The sequence below is a fragment of the Rhinopithecus roxellana genome, chromosome 12, assembly GCF_007565055.1.
Source record: "Rhinopithecus roxellana isolate Shanxi Qingling chromosome 12, ASM756505v1, whole genome shotgun sequence".
NCBI classification, from domain to species: Eukaryota; Metazoa; Chordata; class Mammalia; order Primates; family Cercopithecidae; genus Rhinopithecus; species Rhinopithecus roxellana.
Window position 1 is genome coordinate 12375502 of NC_044560.1, and position 19068 is coordinate 12394569.

At 40.8% G+C, this 19068-nt stretch overlaps 1 protein-coding gene and 1 non-coding gene across 11 annotated transcripts in view; both read right to left on the minus strand.

Annotated features, from left to right (window-relative positions):
- HNRNPR (heterogeneous nuclear ribonucleoprotein R) overlaps positions 1-19068 on the minus strand; it is a 34765-nt gene that overhangs the window by 14000 nt on the left and 1697 nt on the right. For 2 of the 10 annotated variants that reach the window (XM_010355774.2, XM_030941983.1), the window contains exons 2-6: positions 17268-17436; positions 14887-15005; positions 14150-14257; positions 10947-11060; positions 77-253 (exon numbers count right to left, since the gene is read on the minus strand). In XM_010355774.2, the coding sequence (XP_010354076.1) occupies positions 77-253; positions 10947-11060; positions 14150-14257; positions 14887-15005; positions 17268-17424 (675 nt within the window). In that variant the 5' untranslated portion in view covers positions 17425-17436. The remainder of the gene's footprint in view (positions 1-76; positions 254-10946; positions 11061-14149; positions 14258-14886; positions 15006-17267; positions 17437-19068) is intronic. The other 8 variants (XM_030941984.1, XM_010355773.2, XM_030941986.1 and 5 more) reach the window with 4 other exon arrangements.
- On the minus strand, positions 4227-4333 carry LOC115892454. Its single transcript, XR_004052336.1, has one exon. It is a non-coding gene; the product is annotated as a U6 spliceosomal RNA (small nuclear RNA).

Here is a 19068-nt window from a genome sequence, read left to right on the forward strand (position 1 = left end):
TAACTACAAACATTTTTGAATTAAAGTTTATTTCCTCAAATAGTGACTTGCTAGACAGTGGATAATTATCACATACCAGTTTCACGGCTTCCTGTGCAGCTTCCTTTCCACAGAAGGTGATAAATGCATACCCTCTATTCTGACCAGACAGTGGATCCATCATAAGACGTAGATCCCAAATGGGTCCGGCCTTCTCAAAAAGGGGCACCAACTCATCCTCATATAAATCTCTTGGTATTTTGCCTACAAACACCTGAAATAAAACCCCCTTATTAGAATCCAACATAAGCATTTGATTTTAGAGTCAAAAAGCCTACTGTCTTTTTTTTTTTAAAGATGGGGGCAGAAGAAGATGGTTAAGACAGAATGGAAACAATCTGAAACTTAGAGTTGACTTGCAGAGCTAATCTTAATTTTTATAATGACCTTAGGGTTATCAAAGAACAACAGTCTCTTGAAAAATGGAAACTAGTAAGAGTGTAAAATCTGTATTAACTCTAATTTTTAAATTTTTATAACTTGACTTGTTCTCATAAAACAGAATAAAGGAGGTTGGATGCAGCGGCTCATGCCTGTAATCCAAGCACTTTTAAGAGGCCGAGGAAGGTGGATCACTTGAGTCCAGGAGTTCAAAACCAGCCTGGGCAACATGGCGAAACCCCATTTCTACAATTTAAAATTTAAAAATTTATAAACTAAAAATAAATAAAAATAAAAATAAAATAATTGAATAAAAGATTGACAAAGCCCTCAAGTTATCTCCTCAACTCTAAAATCTTTACTGCTTAAAAAGCAACCTCAGGCCAGGCGCGGTGGCTCAAGCCTGTAATCCCAGCACTTTGGGAGGCCGAGACGGGCGGATCACGAGGTCAGGAGATCGAGACCATCCTGGCTAACATAGTGAAACCCCGTCTCTACTAAAAAAATACGAAAAACTAGCCAGGTGAGGTGGCAGCGCCTGTAGTCCCAGCTACCTGGGAGGCTGAGGCAGGAGAATGGCGTAAACCCGGAAGGCGGAGCTTGCAGTGAGCTGAGATCCGGCCACTGCACTCCAGCCTGGGCGACAGAGCGAGATTCCATCTCAACAACAACAAAAAGCAACCTCAGTATTTTGCAGAAACTCCAGTGCTTCAATCTATTCCTTTCTCTAGCCAGATATTAAATATTAAATTTTAAGGTATGAAAAAAATCTCTTCACCATTTGAAGAATTTCTGATCTTCAATTACAAATTATATAGGATTAAATTATAATATTCAATGACAAATTAAAAAGTATATAGTCAAAAATCCTCATTTGATACCAGATTATAATTTTCTTCAAGTTCCTCCAATGTAAGCAATATTAAAAATGTTTTATTTTGGCCAGGTGCGGTGGCTCACGCCTGTAATCCCAGCACTCTGGGAGGCTGAGGTGGGCAGATCATGAGGTCAGGAGATCGAGACCATCCTGGCTAACACGGTGAAACCCGTCTCTACTAAAAATACAAAACATGAGCCGGGCATGGTGGCAGGCGCCTGTAGTCCCAGCTACTCAGGAGGCTGAGGCAGGAGAATGGCGTGAACCCGGGAGGCGGAGTTTGCAGTGAGCCAAGACCACGCCACTGCACTCCAGCCTGGGCAACAGAGGGAGACTCCGTCTCAAAAAAATAAAATAAATAAAATTTTTAAAAAAGTTTTATGTTAAAACATTTGTAATCCACAAAGTCTAAATGAGTAAAATTAGTATTTGCATGACAAGTTTTCTAGTGAAACTCATATAGATATCACCATTTCACAGTCTGAAAAATAGCTGGAATAATAGGTAAATAATGAAGTAATAACAGCAATCCAATCCAAAATATGCCGACATTATTATGGACATTAAGTTTCTGAAGTTAAGCTCTACAACAGATGTACTATCTAGAGATAATCCTTTCCAAAATAATCAAGACTCACTTTCACTGCTATCTGGTAAAACCTGAGGAATTCTTTTGACTCCTTAGCATGATTCTCACACAATAGTTATTGTAATTCTTCTACCTCCTTAAGGTCCCCAATCCTCATTCACTAAACCTCATCCTAAGGATATCACCTGACAAAGTCATTGGTTTCTTCATATTCTTACCTCTCACTATGTCTGCTTTCACTTCTATCGCACCTCAGAGAAAGAGATCTACCTCCTTTCTAAGGTTAACTCCTTAACCCCAATAAATAAGCCCATTTCTTCTTACCACTTTCTGGAAACAACTGCGAACCGTTATTCCTTCAACTCTCTTATTTTGCTCAATACCATCCTTCCTTTCCCACTGGTTCCTTCCTGTCTCCAAACAATCCAAAAACAAAATACAACAACACACCCCTCACTTTAGCTTGTATTATATTTATTTCCTTTCACTGATAAAGGTTTGGCTTGTTTTTGAGACTGGGTCTCACCTTGTCGCCCAGGCTGCAGCATAGCGGGATGATCATGGCTCACTACAGCCTCATACTCCCAGACTCAAGTAATCCTCCCACCTCAGCCTCGCAAGTAGCGAGGACCACAGGCTCTTGCCATTATGCCCAGCTAATATCTGGGGGTAGGGGTTGGGGGTAAAGAGAGGCTCTCGCTATGATGCCCAGGGTGGTCTCGAACTCCTGGGCTCAAGTGATCTTCCTGTTTTGGCCCTCCAAAGTGCTGGGATTACAGGCACGAGCCACTGCACCTGGCCTGTTTTGAACACACCGTCTGTATGTTTTTTTTTCACTCACACAGTTATTATTTTCAACACATCTGCTACATGCTGAATACCGTGAAGCCAAAGAGAAGTATAAATAAGACATCTATGGCATCATGACAATTAGGGATACAAGATACTGTTATATGTGATTTAAGTGATGTCCCTGCAGAACCGTATTTCTAACAAAAACATACTCGGAAGAGCACACGGCATCTATGTTCTCTTTAACCCTCTATAATTGGCTTCTTCCTCTAACTCGAACTGTGTACTCAGATGTCACTAATAAACTTCTAATAACCAAATTCAAAAGTCTTTTTCCAGGCCGGGCACAGTGGCTTATGCCTGTAATCCCAGCACTTTGGGAGAAATACCTGAGGTCAGGAGTTCAAGACCAGCCTGGCCAACATGGTAAAACCCCATCTCTACTAAAAATACAAAATTGGGCAGGCATGGTGACAGGCGCCTGTAATTCCAGCTACTTGGGAGGCTGAGGCAGGAGAATTGCTTGAACCTGGGAGGCGGAGATTGCAGCGAGCTGAGATCACGCCACTGCGCTCCAGCCCGGGTGACAAGAGTGAAACTGTCTCGGGGGAAAAAAAAAGGTCTTTTCCCCCTCAGTTCTCATCATCCTTGCATTCTCTACAAGTATTAATACTGGTGATGCAACTACCACCATCAAAACTTTTCTTCCCTTAAGTATTCAGAATACTTTACCAACCTCATTTTTGTACCTTGAAATCTGTGATGAAGACATGTTTGTAACAAATGATTTTTTCTAAAAATCAAAATGATTAAAACCCAGCCTTGTCAACTGGCTCCTCTGATTGCCCCCATCTACCTTTAGAAGACTATGATTTCTGTTTCTCTCCCCTTATAGCCCCCACCTCCAGGTGACTGAGGAACTACTTCTATAAACAGACATCTCAGACTTTTTCAATTCCTCCCATTATCACCCATATCCAATTAATCTTTTATTATTATTATACTTTATTATTATACTTTAAGTTCTAGGGTACATGTACACAACATGCAGGTTTATTACATATGCATACACGTGACATGTTGGTGTGCTGCACCCATTAATTCGTCATTTACCTTAGGTATATCTCCTAATGCTATCCCTCCCTCCTCCCCCCACCCCACAACAGGCCCCGGTGTGTGATGTTCCCCTTCCTGTGTCCAAGTGTTCTCACTGTTCAATTCCCACCTATGAGTGAGAACATACAGTGTTTGGTTTTCTGTCCTTGTGATAGTTTGCTGAGAATGATGGTTTCCAGCTTCATCCATGTCCCTACAAAGGACATGAACTCATCCTTTTTTATGGCTGCATAGTATTCCATGGTATATATGTGCCACATTTTCTTAATCCAGTCTATCATTGATGGGCATTTGAGTTGGTTTTAAGTCTTTGCTATTGTGAATAGTGCTGCAATAAACATACATGTGCATGTGTCTTTATAGCAGCATGATTTATAATCTTTTGGGTATATACCCAGTAATGGGATGGCTGGGTCAAATGGTATTTCTAGTAAAAATATGGAACGCTTCATGAATTTGCGTGTCATCCTTGCGCAGGGGCCATGCTAATCTTCTCTGTATCATTCCAATTTTAGCATATGTGCTGCCGAAGCGAGCACCCAATTAATCTTTAAAGTACCTGCTTGAAGTTGCTCCATGTAAATGCCTAGCCTATACAAACACATGGCTCCCGCCCTACTCAGAACTTGTATAATACAAATCTTTCATGAGACAAGGAATTAGACATACCTTGGACTCATGTGCCATATATTTTTCTAGATTTTAGAAATACAGTGACTACCACAGACAAAGTCTAGGCATTAATGAAGTTAATATTCTACTGAGAGAGACAGACAAAAATAAAAAAAGTAAACAATATGGGTCATGCATGGTGCTCATGTGTGCAATCCTAGCACTTTCGGAGGTCGAGGTGGGCAGATCACTTGAAGTTAGGAGTTTGAGACCAGCCTGGCTAATACGGTGAAACCCTGTCTGTAACTAAAAATTCAAAAATTAGCCAGGTATGGTGGCACAAGCATGTAATCCCAGCTACTCGGGAGGCTAAGGCAGAAGAATCACTTGAACCAGGGAGGTGGAAGTTGCAGTGAGCGGAGATCACGCCATGGCACTCCAGCCTAGGCAACAGAGTGAGACTCTGTCTTAAATAAATAAATACATAGTGATTATATGATTTTAAGAGGTATTGGCTGGGCGCGGTGGCTCAAGCCTGTAATCCCAGCACTTTGGGAGGCCGAGACGGGTGGATCACGAGGTCAGGAGATCGAGACCATCCTGGTCTACACGGTGAAACCCCGTCTCTACTAAAAAATACAAAAAACTAGCCGAGCGAGGTGACGGGCGCCTGTAGTCCCAGCTACTCGGGAGGCTGAGGCAGGAGAATGGTGGGAACCCGGGAGGCGGAGCTTGCAGTGAGCCGAGATCGCGCCACTGCACTCCAGCCTGGGCTACAGAGCGAGACTCCGTCTCAAAAAAAAAAAAAAAAAAAAAAAAAAAAGAGGTATTAAGAACAAGGAAAAAACAGGAAGAGGGGATAAATGATGGGGCTGTGTTTTCACTAGGAGGGCTTCCCTACAGGGGTAAATTTGAGCTGAGATCTAAGAGAAAATTAAGTATAAATCTGAGGAAGGTGAGGGGGCACTGTCTCATGCACTTTGGGAGGCCAAGGTGGAAGTATCACTTGAGGCCAGCCAGGAGTTCTAGACCAGCCTGAGAAACACAGCAAGACTCTGTTTCAAAAAAAAAAGAAAAGAAAAGAAAAAACAATCTGAAGAAAGAGCATTCCAAGTTGAGGGAACAAGTACAAAAGGCTGTGAGATGTGACAGGAGAGTACACTCAACATATCTGAAGAACAGCATACAGGCCAATGGCCAGAATGAAAGTGACAGTGGGTGGAAAACAGAGAACAGAGCCAGAGTAAGTTAAACCATGGTTAGGCATTTCTGCTCTCAGATGTGTTGGGAAGCCATCAGACAGTTTAATGCAGAAAAATGACTGGGTATGACTTATGTTCTAAAAGATACACTTCAGCGAGTGGGTAGAAAATGGATTGTATGGAGAAATAGGCTGACTAGTCAGGTGAACAGGGCAATCTGGAAAAGAGATGAAAGTGGCTTGGTATAGTAGGGTGATAGCTATGCAGGTGATAAGAATGTGAGCAACAGTGAGTTTTCGGTTATATGCAATTCAAATGTACATTTTAGTTACCTTGAACAAGTTTTGTTTTTGTTGTTGTTGTTTTTGAGATGCCATCTCGCTTTGTACCCCAGGCTGTAGTGCAGTGGCGCTATCTCAGCTCACTGCAACCTCTGCCTCCCGGATTCAAGCAATTCTCCTGTGTCGGCTTCCTGAGTAGCCGGGATTACAGGCATGTGCCACCATGCCTGGCTAATTTTTGTATTTTTAGTAGAGATGGGGTTTCACCATGTTGGCCAGGCTGGTCTCGAACTCCTGACCTCAAGTGATCTGCCAGCCTCAGCCTCCCAAAGTTTTGGGATTACAGGCATGAGTCACCGCACCTGGCCAAGTTTCTTAAGCAATGAGTCTCAACGTCCTCATGTGGGCTGGGCATGGTGACTCACACTTGTAAACTCAACGCTCAAAGAGGCCAAGGCGGGAGGGACTGCTTGAGCCCAGGAGTTTGAGACCAGCCTGAGCAACAAAGCAAGACCCTGCCTCTATAAAAAATTTTAAAAATTGGCTCAGTGTGGTGCCATGTACCTGTAGTCCCAGTTACTTGGGAAGCTTAGGCACGAGGTTCCCCTAAGCCCAGGAGTTTGAGGTTGCAGTGAGCTACGACTGTGCCACTGTACTCCAGCCTGGGCAAGAGTGAGACCTTCTTTTTATAAATAAATAAATAGAGAAGAAACATCAACAAATCTGTGGCCAATAAAGTCCCCAATACTATAGTCATGTGAGTTTGTGAAGAAACAGACCACGAATCAAAAACACTAGTTTATCTACGAAACAGGAATATCTTTATTTCAAGATCAATTTAACTTAGGACCTAAAAAGAATTTAAAAGGCTAAAGTTTTCAAAAACTAATTCAGCACTGTTCCTTTTAAAGTTTTTAAGCTCAATTTTTAATTAACTAAAATGAAATAGGAATACTTTCCTTTTATTAACTTTTTAGTCCTGAGTCATTCTGGATCCATGTGAGCCCTTTCAGAGTAAGCATGCAGTCATCTTCAGGTAACCCTCCTCCCTTTTCAGAACTAACAGAATCTAGTGAATACCATAATAACACTTCTTTCTTCACTCATCAGCCACGAAGACCCAGAAAAAGTTTTAGCTGTCTACAATTTATCAAGTACTTCAACAGTAATAAAGGAAGTAACCAAGTCATTCAACAGTCTTTTCTTTTTTTGAGACAAGGTACTTGCTCTGTCACCCAGGCTGGAGTACAGCGGCGCAATAACAGCTCACTGTAGTCTTGACTGATCTTTTCACCTCAGCCTCCCAAGTAGCTGAGGCCACAGTTGTGCGCATGCCGCCAGGCCCGGCTAATTTTTTATTTTTTATAGAGACAGGGTCTCCCTATGTTAGCCAGGTTGGTCTCAAACACCTGAGTTCAAATGATTCTCCTGCCTCAAGCTTCCTGAAATGCTAGGATTACAAGCATGAGCCACCACACCCAGTCAACAGAGTCTTTTGGTTATCAATTAGGATTCTTACATTATCTAGCTCCTACTTACATTTGCTGTCTTGCAAATGTATTAGTTTCTCACACATAATAAAATTCAGCTGCCACAAAATCATATACTTTAGGTCTCTGTTAAATACACTGGGGTTCTTCAGCACCATGAATAAGCCAAAGAATGAGATCTCAATCTACCATTTCTTTTCATTACTCTGCAAAACATCAGTGGTATACTCTGCAAACAGATAAGAATTTATTATATACAGTCATGACCTCCATGAATCCTGCTTATATTAATGGAAACAAATAAAAACAGAACTTGGCCAGGCGAGGTGGCTCACCTCTGTAATCTCAGCACTTTGGGAGGCTGAGGCGGGTGGATCATGAGATCAAGAGTCTGAGACCAGACTGGCCAACGTGGTGAAACCCCGTCTCTACTAAAAAATACAAAAAAACTAGCCGGGCGAGGTGGCGAGTGCCTGTAGTCCCAGCTACTCGGAAGGCTGAGGCGGGAGAATGGCGTAAACCCGGGAAGAGGAGCTTGCAGTGAGCTGAGATCCGGCCACTGCACTCCAGTCTGGGCGACAGAGTGAGACTCCATCTCAAAAAAAAAAAAAAAAAAAAAATATATATATATATAATTTCAAAATTACTACCTATCATCCTTGTATATTTCTCATCTCAGAACAACACTTAGCACCAATGTCTGTTAATGAATGCTCATCTAATGGGTTAATTTACAGATTTTATCCAAAAATGAGATATCATAACCCTCTCATAATTTTAATACTGCACAGACTCAGGCACTGACCTTAACTTCAACCTCCTCAATCAAGACCTAAAAAGGTTTAATGATGACTGAAACAAAATATGAAAGAACAAAAACCAAACCTCACATCAAAAATCACAATAATTAAAACCAATTGATTACATCTACTAGCAACACATTAAAAACCTATTTTTCTTGAATTTTCAAAACTATCAACAAATACTTGCACAATCTCATGAAATCTAACTTTATGAGAGAAATCTGAAACTTTACACTAGGATTTTGCTGAAAGTAATTGCTTGACAGGAGTGGTTTTAGGCTAGTGATCTCATATAGGGATTTTGCTGGAATCATATCTGTTGTATATAACATTTAACATACAGAAGAATGCATCTTTCTCCTAAAGGAACAATGCAGTCTGAGAGAATATATATGTGTTTTACAATTAACATATCAACTATTTGTTTCAAATTGGTTATCTCCAAGTTTATTACGCCAGGCATGGTGACTCACGCCTGTAATGCCAACACTTCGGGAGACCAAGGTGGGAAGATCAATTGAGCCCATGAGTTGGAGACCAGCTGGGCAACATAGGGAGACTCCGTCTCTACAAAAAATTAAAAAAATAAAATAGCTGGGCTTCACTTTGGGAGGCCGAGGCAAGAGGATCACCTGATGTCAGGAGTTCGAGACCAGCCTGACCAATATGGAAAAACATCTCCTCTACTAAAAATACTAAAAATACAAAATCAGCCAGGTGTGGTGGCGGATGCCTGTAATCCCAGCTACTGAGGCTGAGGTAGGAGAATCGCTTGAACCCGGAAGGCAGAGGTTGCAGTGAGCTGAGATTGCACCATTACACTCCAGCCTGGGCAACAAGAGCAAAACACAAAATAGCTGGGCTTGGTGGCATGAGTCTGTAGTCACAGCCACTGGGGAGGCTGAGGCAGGAAGGCTGCTTGAGTCAGGAGGAGTTTGAGACTGCAGTGTACTATGGTCATACCACTGCACTCCAGCCTGGGTGACAGACTGTTTCTAAAAAAAAAAAGGTCACTCGTATAACAGGTTACTTTTCAGCACATAGTTTTCTTCATTTGAAGGATTAGCAGGAGTTCGTGACTAGCCTGGCCAACTTGGCGCAACCCCGTCTCTACTAAAAATAGAAAAATTAGCCGGGCATGGTGGCGGGCGCATGGTGGCGGGCGCCTGTAGTCCCAGCTACTCGGGAGGTTAAGGCAGGAGAATCGCTTGAACCTGGGAGGCAGAGGTTGCAGTGAGCTGAGATCGCACCATTGCACTGCAGCCTGGGCAACAAGAGTGAAACTCCGACTTGAAAGAAAAAAAAAGAAAGAAAAAGAAAAAGAGGAAAAGGAAAAGGAAGGGAGGGAGGGAGGGAGGAATGGAGGGAAGGAGGGAAGGAGGGAGGGAGGGAGGGAGGAAGGGAGGGAGGGAAGGAGGGATTAGAACAGGCTAGCAATAAGACAAATGGAAAAACCTTTATGAAGACACAGATGGAGGAAGAGTTGCTTCTTTGTTCAAGTATGGACAACATACTCAATCTTTTATCTGATTCCACATTCTTCCCTTGTGCAAACCACACCCATCAATAATATCTCTATGTAAATACTATGTCCCTTCTGAGCGATAGGTGAGGCAAGGGAGAGGACAAGCACAGTTCTAAATTATTGACATTAAAAAAAAAAAAAAAACCTTGGCCGGGCGCGGTGGCTCATGCCTCTAATCCCAGCACTTTGGGAGGTCGAGGCAGGTGGATCACCTGAGGTCATGAGTTCAAGACCAACCTGACCAACATCATGAAATCCTGTCTTTAGTAAATACAAAAAATTAGCCAGGTGTGGTGGTGCATGCCCGTAATCCCAGCTACTTGGGAGGTTGACGCAGGAGAATCGCTTGAACCTGGGAGGTGGAGGTTGCAGTGAGCTGAGATTGCACCATTGCACTCCAGCCTGGGCAACAAGAGCAAAAATTCCGTCTCAAAAAAACAAAAAACAAACAAACAAAAAAACCTGGTTGGGACTGTGGCTCATGCCTGTAATCCCAGCACTTTGGGAAGTCAAGGCGGGAGGACTGCCTGTGTCCAGCAGTTCAGGACCGGCCTGGGCAACATAGTGAGACCTAGTCTCTACAGAAACAAAAACAATCCCCAAAAAGCAAAAACCAAAATAAAGCAGCCGGGTGTGGAGGCTCACGCCTGTAATCCCAGCACTTTGGGAGGCCAAGGAAGGTGGATAATTTCAGGTCAGGAGTTCAAGATCAGCCTGACCAAAATGGTGAAACTCCGTTTCTACTAAAAATACAAAATTAGCCAGGTGTGGTGGCGGGCACCTGTAATCCCAGCTACTTGGGAGACTGAGGCAGGAGAATCACTTGAACCCAGGAGGCGGAGGTTGCAGTGAGCCGAGACTGCATCACTGCACTCCAGCCTGGGCAACAGCAGCGAAACTCCATCTCAGGGATGGGGAAAAAAAAACAGAATAAAGCAATTGTGTCTTCCAAATAACTTTACTCCAAGTATCTAAAATGGTGTGTTGCTAGTAGCATGGTTTTAGCAACCTGCTCCAAGAACTCTGTATTATATTCCTATATAAAGCATTTGGGTATCTACCAGTCACAAGATTATCCATCCTCATGATGGCAGCAAAATACACATGGATATCTAAAAAATAACAACAGCTAAACTTTGAAAGGGATCAAGAATTTTCCCCATCTGTACAGTACCTGCATAGTAGACAAAACACTTTCCAAACTGGAAAGATCTTGGTAAACAGCTAAAGAACACTTACCTCTGTTCCAATTCCAGGTTGCACGCCAGAGTACACACTGTCTGGTGGAGGACCACCATACTTCCTCTGTCCTGTGGTTACATCCAGAGTATAACCAGTTCTCTCAAGCAAGGCCTAGAGATAATTATACATCTCTTTATACTTGAATACTAAATCTAACACACAAGCATCAGTATATTAATCTTTTCCAAAAAGTACTCTAACTTCCTAGGAGATATATTTTTATGGTTAGGTAAAACAAAGTCAAAATTCACACTGGTTCCCCACACGTTTCTACTGGTGAGTCTTTTCAAATAAAATGTTCTCTATCCTTAAAAAAATAATTAAGCATTAAGTCTTACCTCCATGCAGCTTCTCTCATTTACTATTACTCTCACATCCATTTCTTCCTACTGTCTGTCTTTTCTTTTTCTTTTTTTTTTTTTTTTGAGATGGAGTCTCACTCTGTTGCCCAGGCTGGAGTGCAGTGGCATCGTCTCGGCTCACTGCAGCCTCTGCCTCCCAGGTCTAACCGATTCTCCTGTCTCAGCCTCCCAAATAGCTGGGATTACAGGCATGTACCACCACGCCCAGCTAGTTTTTGTATTTTTAGTAGAGATGGGGTTTCAACATGTTGGCCAGGCTGGTCAGGAACTCCTGGCCTCAAGTGATCCACCTGTCTTGGCCTCCCAAAGTGCTAGGATTACAGGCATGAGCCACTGTGCCCAGCCCCCATTGTCTTTCTAGTATACCTTTTTTTTGTTTGTTTGTTTTTTTGAGACAGAGTCTTGTTCTGTCGCCCAGGCCGGAGTGCAGTGGCGTGATCTCGGTTCACTGCAAGCTCCGCCTCCCGGGTTCGTGCCATTCTCCTGCCTCAGTCTCCCAAGTAGCTGGGATTACAGGCATGGGCCACCACACCTGGTTAATTTTTTGCATTTTTAGTAGAGACGGGGTTTCACCATGTTAGTCAGGATGGTCTCGATCTCCTGACTTTGTGATTCGCCCACCTCAGCCTCCCAAAGTGCTGGGATTACAGGCGTGAGCCACTGTGCCCGGCCAGGTTTTTAAAATCACACGTTGTCAGAACGGCAAGAGACTTTAGATATCATCAAGTTCGGTGAACACTAGGATTCCACAGGGATGCATACCTTCGGCCTTCCATTCTTCTACCTTTGACTGAAACAGAGCCATAAATGTAATGTAAAACAGGGGTTCCCCCACCCCTGGGCCACAGACCCATACTGGTCCGTGGCCTGTTAGCAACCAGGCTGAATAGCAGGAAGTGAGTAGTGGACAAGTGAGAACAAAGCTTCATCTGTATTTACAGCCGCTCCTCATCCTCCCTATCGCTGGCATTACTGCCTGAGCTGTGAGCTCCGCCTCCTGTCAGATCAGCAACCACATCAGATTCTCATAGGAGCGTGAACCCTATTGTGAACTGCGCATACAAGGGATCTAGGTTGCATGCTCCTTATGAGAATCTAATGCCTGAAGATCTGTCACTACCTCCCAGTATGCCCAGATGGGACCATCTAGTTGCAGGAAAACAAGCTCAGGGATCCCACTAATTCTACACTATGGTGAGTTGTATGATTATTTCATTACATATTACAATGTAATAATAATAGAAATAACTTCAACACCAAATAACTATTTCTAATCAAAAAGTGTATCACAGGCCAGGCACGGTGGCTCACACCTGTAATCCCAGCACTTTGGGAGAGTGAGATGGGCAGATCCCCCAAGGTCAGGAGTTCGAGACCAGCCTGGCTAACACAGTGAAACCCCGACTCTACCAAAAAATAAAAAAAAAAATCAGCTGGGTGTGGTGGCGCACACCTGTAGTCCCAGCTACTCAGAAGGCTGAGGCAGGAAAATCGCTTGAACCTAGGAGACGGAGGTTGAAGTGAGCTGAAATGGTGCTACTGCACTCCAGCCTGGGCCACAGAGCAAGACTCTGTCTCAAAAAAAAAAAGTATATCACTATAGCAAGACACGAACATCCATTTAACTAACGAGGTTCACTGGTCTTTCATTAAAAGCTGTATATATACCTTTCAAAGCTGTTTATCTAAGTAATAAAATGGTAATAATAATAACAGTTCACTGTTACATAGTTCTTGCTACATTCCAGGCATTATTCTAAGTGCTTTATGTTAATTCATTTACTCCTTATAATAACTCTGTGAGGTAGTCACTATTACTATTCCCATTTTACAAATAAAGAAACTGAGGTAACTGAAAATTTAAGAGGAGGAAAGCAGTTGTAACAACACCTTTTTATCAAGAGAAAAGAAACAAAGTGGCTGGAAAATAACTGAACCAAGAGACATTACTGGATCAATCCAAGAAACTACCAGCAGAAGCATCAATAAATATATGTCATTCATCACCACAAAACAGGGAATGAGGAAAAGTATGAATTAGGGCTCTTCATTAAACATGCAATTGAGTGCTGACCCCCAAAATTAACCTTCTTATATAATTCCTCTAAATTATTTCACTTCTAAACACCAGTTTTAAAAAGTGAACCTTTCAGCTGGGAGTGGTGGCTCACATCTGTAATCCCAGCACTTTGAAAGGCCGAGGTGGGTGAATCACAAAGTCAGGAGATAGAGACCAATCTGGCCAACATGGTGAAACCCTGTCTCTCCTAAAAATACAAAAAATTAGCCAGGTGTGGTGGTGCATGCCTGTAATCCCAGCTACTCGGGAGGCTGAGGCAGGAGAATGGTGTGAACCCGGGAGGTAGAGCTTGCAGTGAGCCAAGACTGTGCTACTGCACTCCAGCCTGGGCAACACAGCAAGACTCCGTCTCAAAAAAAAAAAAAACAGGTCGGGCGCGGTGGCTCAAGCCTGTAATCCCAGCACTTTGGGAGGCCGAGACGGGCGGATCACGAGGTCAGGAGATCGAGACCATCCTGGCTAACACTGTGAAACCCCGTCTCTACTAAAAAATACAAAAAACTAGCCGGGCGAGGTGGCGGGCGCCTGTAGTCCCAGCTACTCGGGAGGCTGAGGCAGGAGAATGGCGTGAACCCGGGAGGCGGAGCTTGCAGTGAGCTGAGATCCAGCCACTGCACTCCAGCCCCGGTGACAGAGTGAGACTCCGTCTCAAAAAAAAAAAAAAAAAAAAAAGTGAAACTTTCTAGGAAACATGGAAAGAAGCATTTGACCTCATCATTAAATGCAATTTCATTACAACTACCCAAGTCAAGTTTTACCTTGATCTTTGCTTCATCAGGTCCCTTTGTGGACTCTTGCACCTTGCTCCCCTGTTTCTCTCTCTGCCTGTAGGTCTTCATAACTCCACATAAAAATGCACTTTTGTTCTAGAACAGACAAGTAATTCAATAAAAAGAATCACCAAAAATCTTTGAAGGATCAGATACATAATTAAATATAAATTTCAGAAAACCAGGATTTTAACAGAATATTCACTGATTCATTCAACAAGTATTTGCTGAGTGGTTACTATGTGCCAGAGACTGGAGCAGACAGCAGTAAGGCAGTATAGACCTCAGGGAGCTTACCTTCTACCCTGGGAAAACATAGTCTTCCATTTGTTATGTGACTGCATCTAGACTGTCTTTGCCAGATGTCTGAAACTATTCCTCCCACCTACATTCTCCTCCAAGGTAACAAAACAGGATCAAATAACCCCCAAATGTTAAAAAGCTGAGTAACATGTAAAAACCTATAGTAACAATCATCAAAACTTGGCTTTAATTTTAAGTTTTTAAAATAACTCACTGCACAAGGGGGTGGGAGGAAACTTTTGCTTTATACTTGTGCTTCTGAAACTCTGCCACAAGTAGATCTTTCTTTCCTTTAAACTAATTTTTTAAAAGAAGAGGTAGTCACAAACAAAAAACACCACTTCTCCACAGGAAAAAAAAGTAATAGTAAAATAATCTCAGATCACTAACTGTTCAAAGACATTTCTGAGTAATGACCTTACCTGAACATGTGATAAGTCACTTTCCTTGAACTGCTGTAGTACAGACAGAGCTCCTTCTTCATTAAATTCTCTGAGAGCATCAATTGCTCTTTCATCAAGATCGACATAAGCTACCAATCCTAAAAATTAAATTGAAAAGGGGTAACGTTATTGCAACAAAAGGGGTAATCTAAGCTCTACTGATGTTTAATCAAGAATTGGTATATTCAATATGATCACTAACAAACTATATTTTCATTTAACTATATGCATATACACAGCTATCCAAATATTACACAGAAAGGTCCAGTACAAATATGAAAATAAAGACAAAATGTCAACAACCAAAAACATGAATTTCAATCTCCATATCCATAAACCGCGCCCCCTCCCCCAAATCCTAATATCCATTTCCCACTCCCCCAAAGGTACAAGTCTTGAAGGTTAAATCTGACGTACATACTGTATTACAGATTATGCATTAATATAACAAATTTTGGTTTATATTAGAGTGATAAGAATACACTGTATTTTCCAAGGATAAACCTTCAGATTACAGACGGTTACAGCTGATGCTAACCACATAAGAGGTGGAGGAAAATGTGAAAACAAATTTTACTAAGTAATTCTTTCCACTCTCCAAAAAGTGTCAAAAGACTTTCTCTCCTGAACACCAAAGATAAACCGAAAAGCATTTGTTTATCTGAGCATCCACTTTGCTGCAGTCAGAATGCGGAAAGGCATAATTTTAAACTTCTACAAATGCAAGTGCAGTTTGATTAATCAATTCTGAAAGTCATACTTTAAGGCATTCTTTGTTTTTCTGAAGTGATAAGCTGAGATTTAAAAGATGCTGTGGCATTCACACTGACTGTCAAGAATGACAATCTTTTTCAAATGGCAATAAAGACTTTATGGACTTACAAGTAAACTCGACAGAAAATACATATACTGCATTTCATATATGTAGTATATTCAACTGCACACAGAACATCTACTAAGTTTAAAAGATAATTTCTTAAGTCTGTTAAGTTTATGTCATATTTATATACATGGAATGTATTTCAGAATTGATCCAATGTAAAAATGGAAGTATTTTGTAGATTAAAACCCCCAAGTTCATATGAACATGAAAAGTGACTCCATTTTGATAAAGCCAAAAAGAACTTTATTCCATATAGTAAATTTTAAATAAATGTAATGCCACTTCCAAAGTTACTTTTTTAAAAAGTTGCCATGATTTGTTTCAAAAGCTCAAAATGAGCATGTGTAAATAACTGGAGTTGCCTTACTTGAATATTCCATACCACCACCCAAAGCCACAACTCAGGACACCCATCAATCCATTTTGTCAAACCAAGCCTACGACCAAACCATCAGCCTCTTACCGATAACAAAACACTCTACAAGAGAGCATCTCTAAGCAGATCACTGCCAATTCTCTATGGCAGAATGTCACAGAAAGTTCCTGAGGACTGATTTTCAAATAAGACCATGACCCAGGAGTCATTTTTATAAGTCATTTTAATGTCTAAAATTATACTAAGCTTCCCAGATTTAAAAATTTTTTAAGGACAAAAAAAAAAAAAACCAGCTATTTGTTACTACTGTACTTAAGACACATTTGTGAGTGAGACAATTCAATTATCTCTCAGAATCTGAATAGGCACACACAACACAGAGGAAGAAAGTTTCCATCTATGTCCCCAAAGGAGGAGGACACATTTATTTATGAACAACACTCCCTAAGGGTAAATATTTCTCTCCCTCTTTAAAACTTCAAACCACTTACAACCAACCATATTAAGATGTTCAAATTTGCTTAAGCACTTAACCATGGCACTTCTGGATTAAAAAAAAAAAAAAAAAAGCAGCTGTTACAAACCAAACACTTTCAAATTATGGAGAGATGTGGATTTCTATTAGAAACTAGACAAGCCACAAACTCTCAAGGAGTCTGACATTTATTATGGTTTCAGACGATACAGTCTAACTATCATCTTATTATGCCACCTAATCAGACCTAAGCTGATTTAACAATCACTTTAAGAAGCTGAAAGTAGAAAAAGTAAAAGCAAAATGATGACTGATTTCGATTAAGAAAAAAATGTAAAATTTGGTATGCAGAAACATACATTTTAATGGGTGGTAAATCTAAGACAAACTGATGTGCTGTTCTGAAACAACTAAGACTGCATATTCAACACTAAGAAGGCTTCAAAATAATGAAATAAGGAGTATCAAAGTCAAACCCAGTATGCCTTCAATGAAGGGAAAGTAACAAACATTCAGCTCTACAGATCAGAAACAATAAGTATTATTTAACCTTAAAAATCTGTAAAATTCAAAGTGGTTTGCCCTCGCTTTCATAACCAGTCAGAAACAAGAAATGCATATTATACCTGTCTGAAATATTTCATCAAGTCTTTCTGCCACCTTCTGTGGGAGGCCTGCCTCTATCAGTGTCTTGTAGTGTTCTGTGTGAGTTACACTGGAAGTATCCATTGGTTCTTCCTCTTCTTTTAACTGTACCGCATTACCATTCACCTGATTAGCCATTTTATTATGCTGCTGGAAAAAATTCAGGAGCTATATTACATTAAGCCAGAAATAACTAGTTTGTAGGACAATGCATGATTTATCTAAACTAATTTGTATACATGCTGCTAAAAACCTCTATCAAAATAATAATTTATTCCTCCTGTGATGTATCTGACCTAAATTGGCAATAATAATCCTGTGAAACCATAGAAAATGTACATGGAAGCATTAGATCTTTAAGGAACTTCATGTACACCGGGTAAAATAAAGGCTTTAATTTACTGAAGGTAGAACTGCTGATTAACAAAAGCAGCTGTTGTGTCCTGGTAAAAAGATCAAAATCACTACAAAATCCTAAAAGCCCCTGAGCTCTCAGGTCTTACACAGTTTTAAAAAGTTTTGGTTTAAAAACAGAATGAACACCCACAGACCACTTAATCAAGATTTAAGGACTTTCAAATTTTCCTGGCTCTGCTTCAAATACAGTATCGGTGTGAAATAAGTGCCCTGTTCAACATGGTGGTGGTTTGGGTTTTCTCCACCTAACTTAACACAAAATGAAAACAAAAAAAAAAAAAACCAACTTGACATTAATTTTTGTTCTAAGATTAATTCGCTATTCCCATTCACAGATTTAAAAGAAAAAATGACCAAGTTTAAAAGCGAAACAATTGTTTTAAGTCCACGTAAAACACTAAGTGAGCTATAGTTCAGGTTGCTTCTTAAAAAAAAAAAAAAGTACATGTTGAAATTTTCGTTATAACTAAAATAAAGATGTAAAAACATACTGAAGAATAGACAACTTCTTCCAAATATTTCAAAGTTACCTAATTAGGCTAAACTTCAGCCAGATTTCTCAGATTAACCTACCAAAAATAATTTTGTACATTCAGCTTGTAGGTAATGCTGAAATGGACTGATTCCCTGAAGAGAGAGAGTAAATAATAAACCATACAAGGCCAGTCTGTATACTGCCTCAAAAGACAGGGAATTAAAGTGCATTTGTCTGTGGTGAAATTATAATGTGATGAAGATAATAGGCAGCAGAACAAGACATTGCAACACATACTAAATAAAAGACATAAAGGTAGATCTCAAGAAAAAGCCTACTTTTCTTGATGAAACTCGAGACACCTAGTCATCTATAAAGAAAATACAAGTCTCCTACAAAGTACTAAGACACATAAGATAACCACACTTCCAGACAGCTTATCGAACATTGTGCAAATGCACCAGGTGCAGTCTTCTGGCTTAAAACAACTTCTTTTCATTTCAAAGTCCACTGATATTTAGTTGAAGTTGATGAAAGAGGGAGGAAGACCAAGAGGGGAAGGAGGTAATAGTATAGAGTAGGAAGAAGAAAGGAAAATGCAAAGGGTTACTCTGGAAATGAGATAACATGACTCCTCACAATTACAAAACACTATTAAGACTCGATAGCCCTTAATAGACGCAGACTGTGGTTAAATTCTGGGTGGATGTTTCTCAAGGCAAGCTTCAAATTCTGATGAACTAGCAAAAACGGAAACATTCGAAACTGTCACACCTTTGATCAAGAAACTGTATTGTGTGAGATGAATACGTTTACTGATTAACACAACCTATTTCTATAAAGATGCATCCTAAACCCAAAATCTCCTTGCGAACATATAGTTCTGTTTT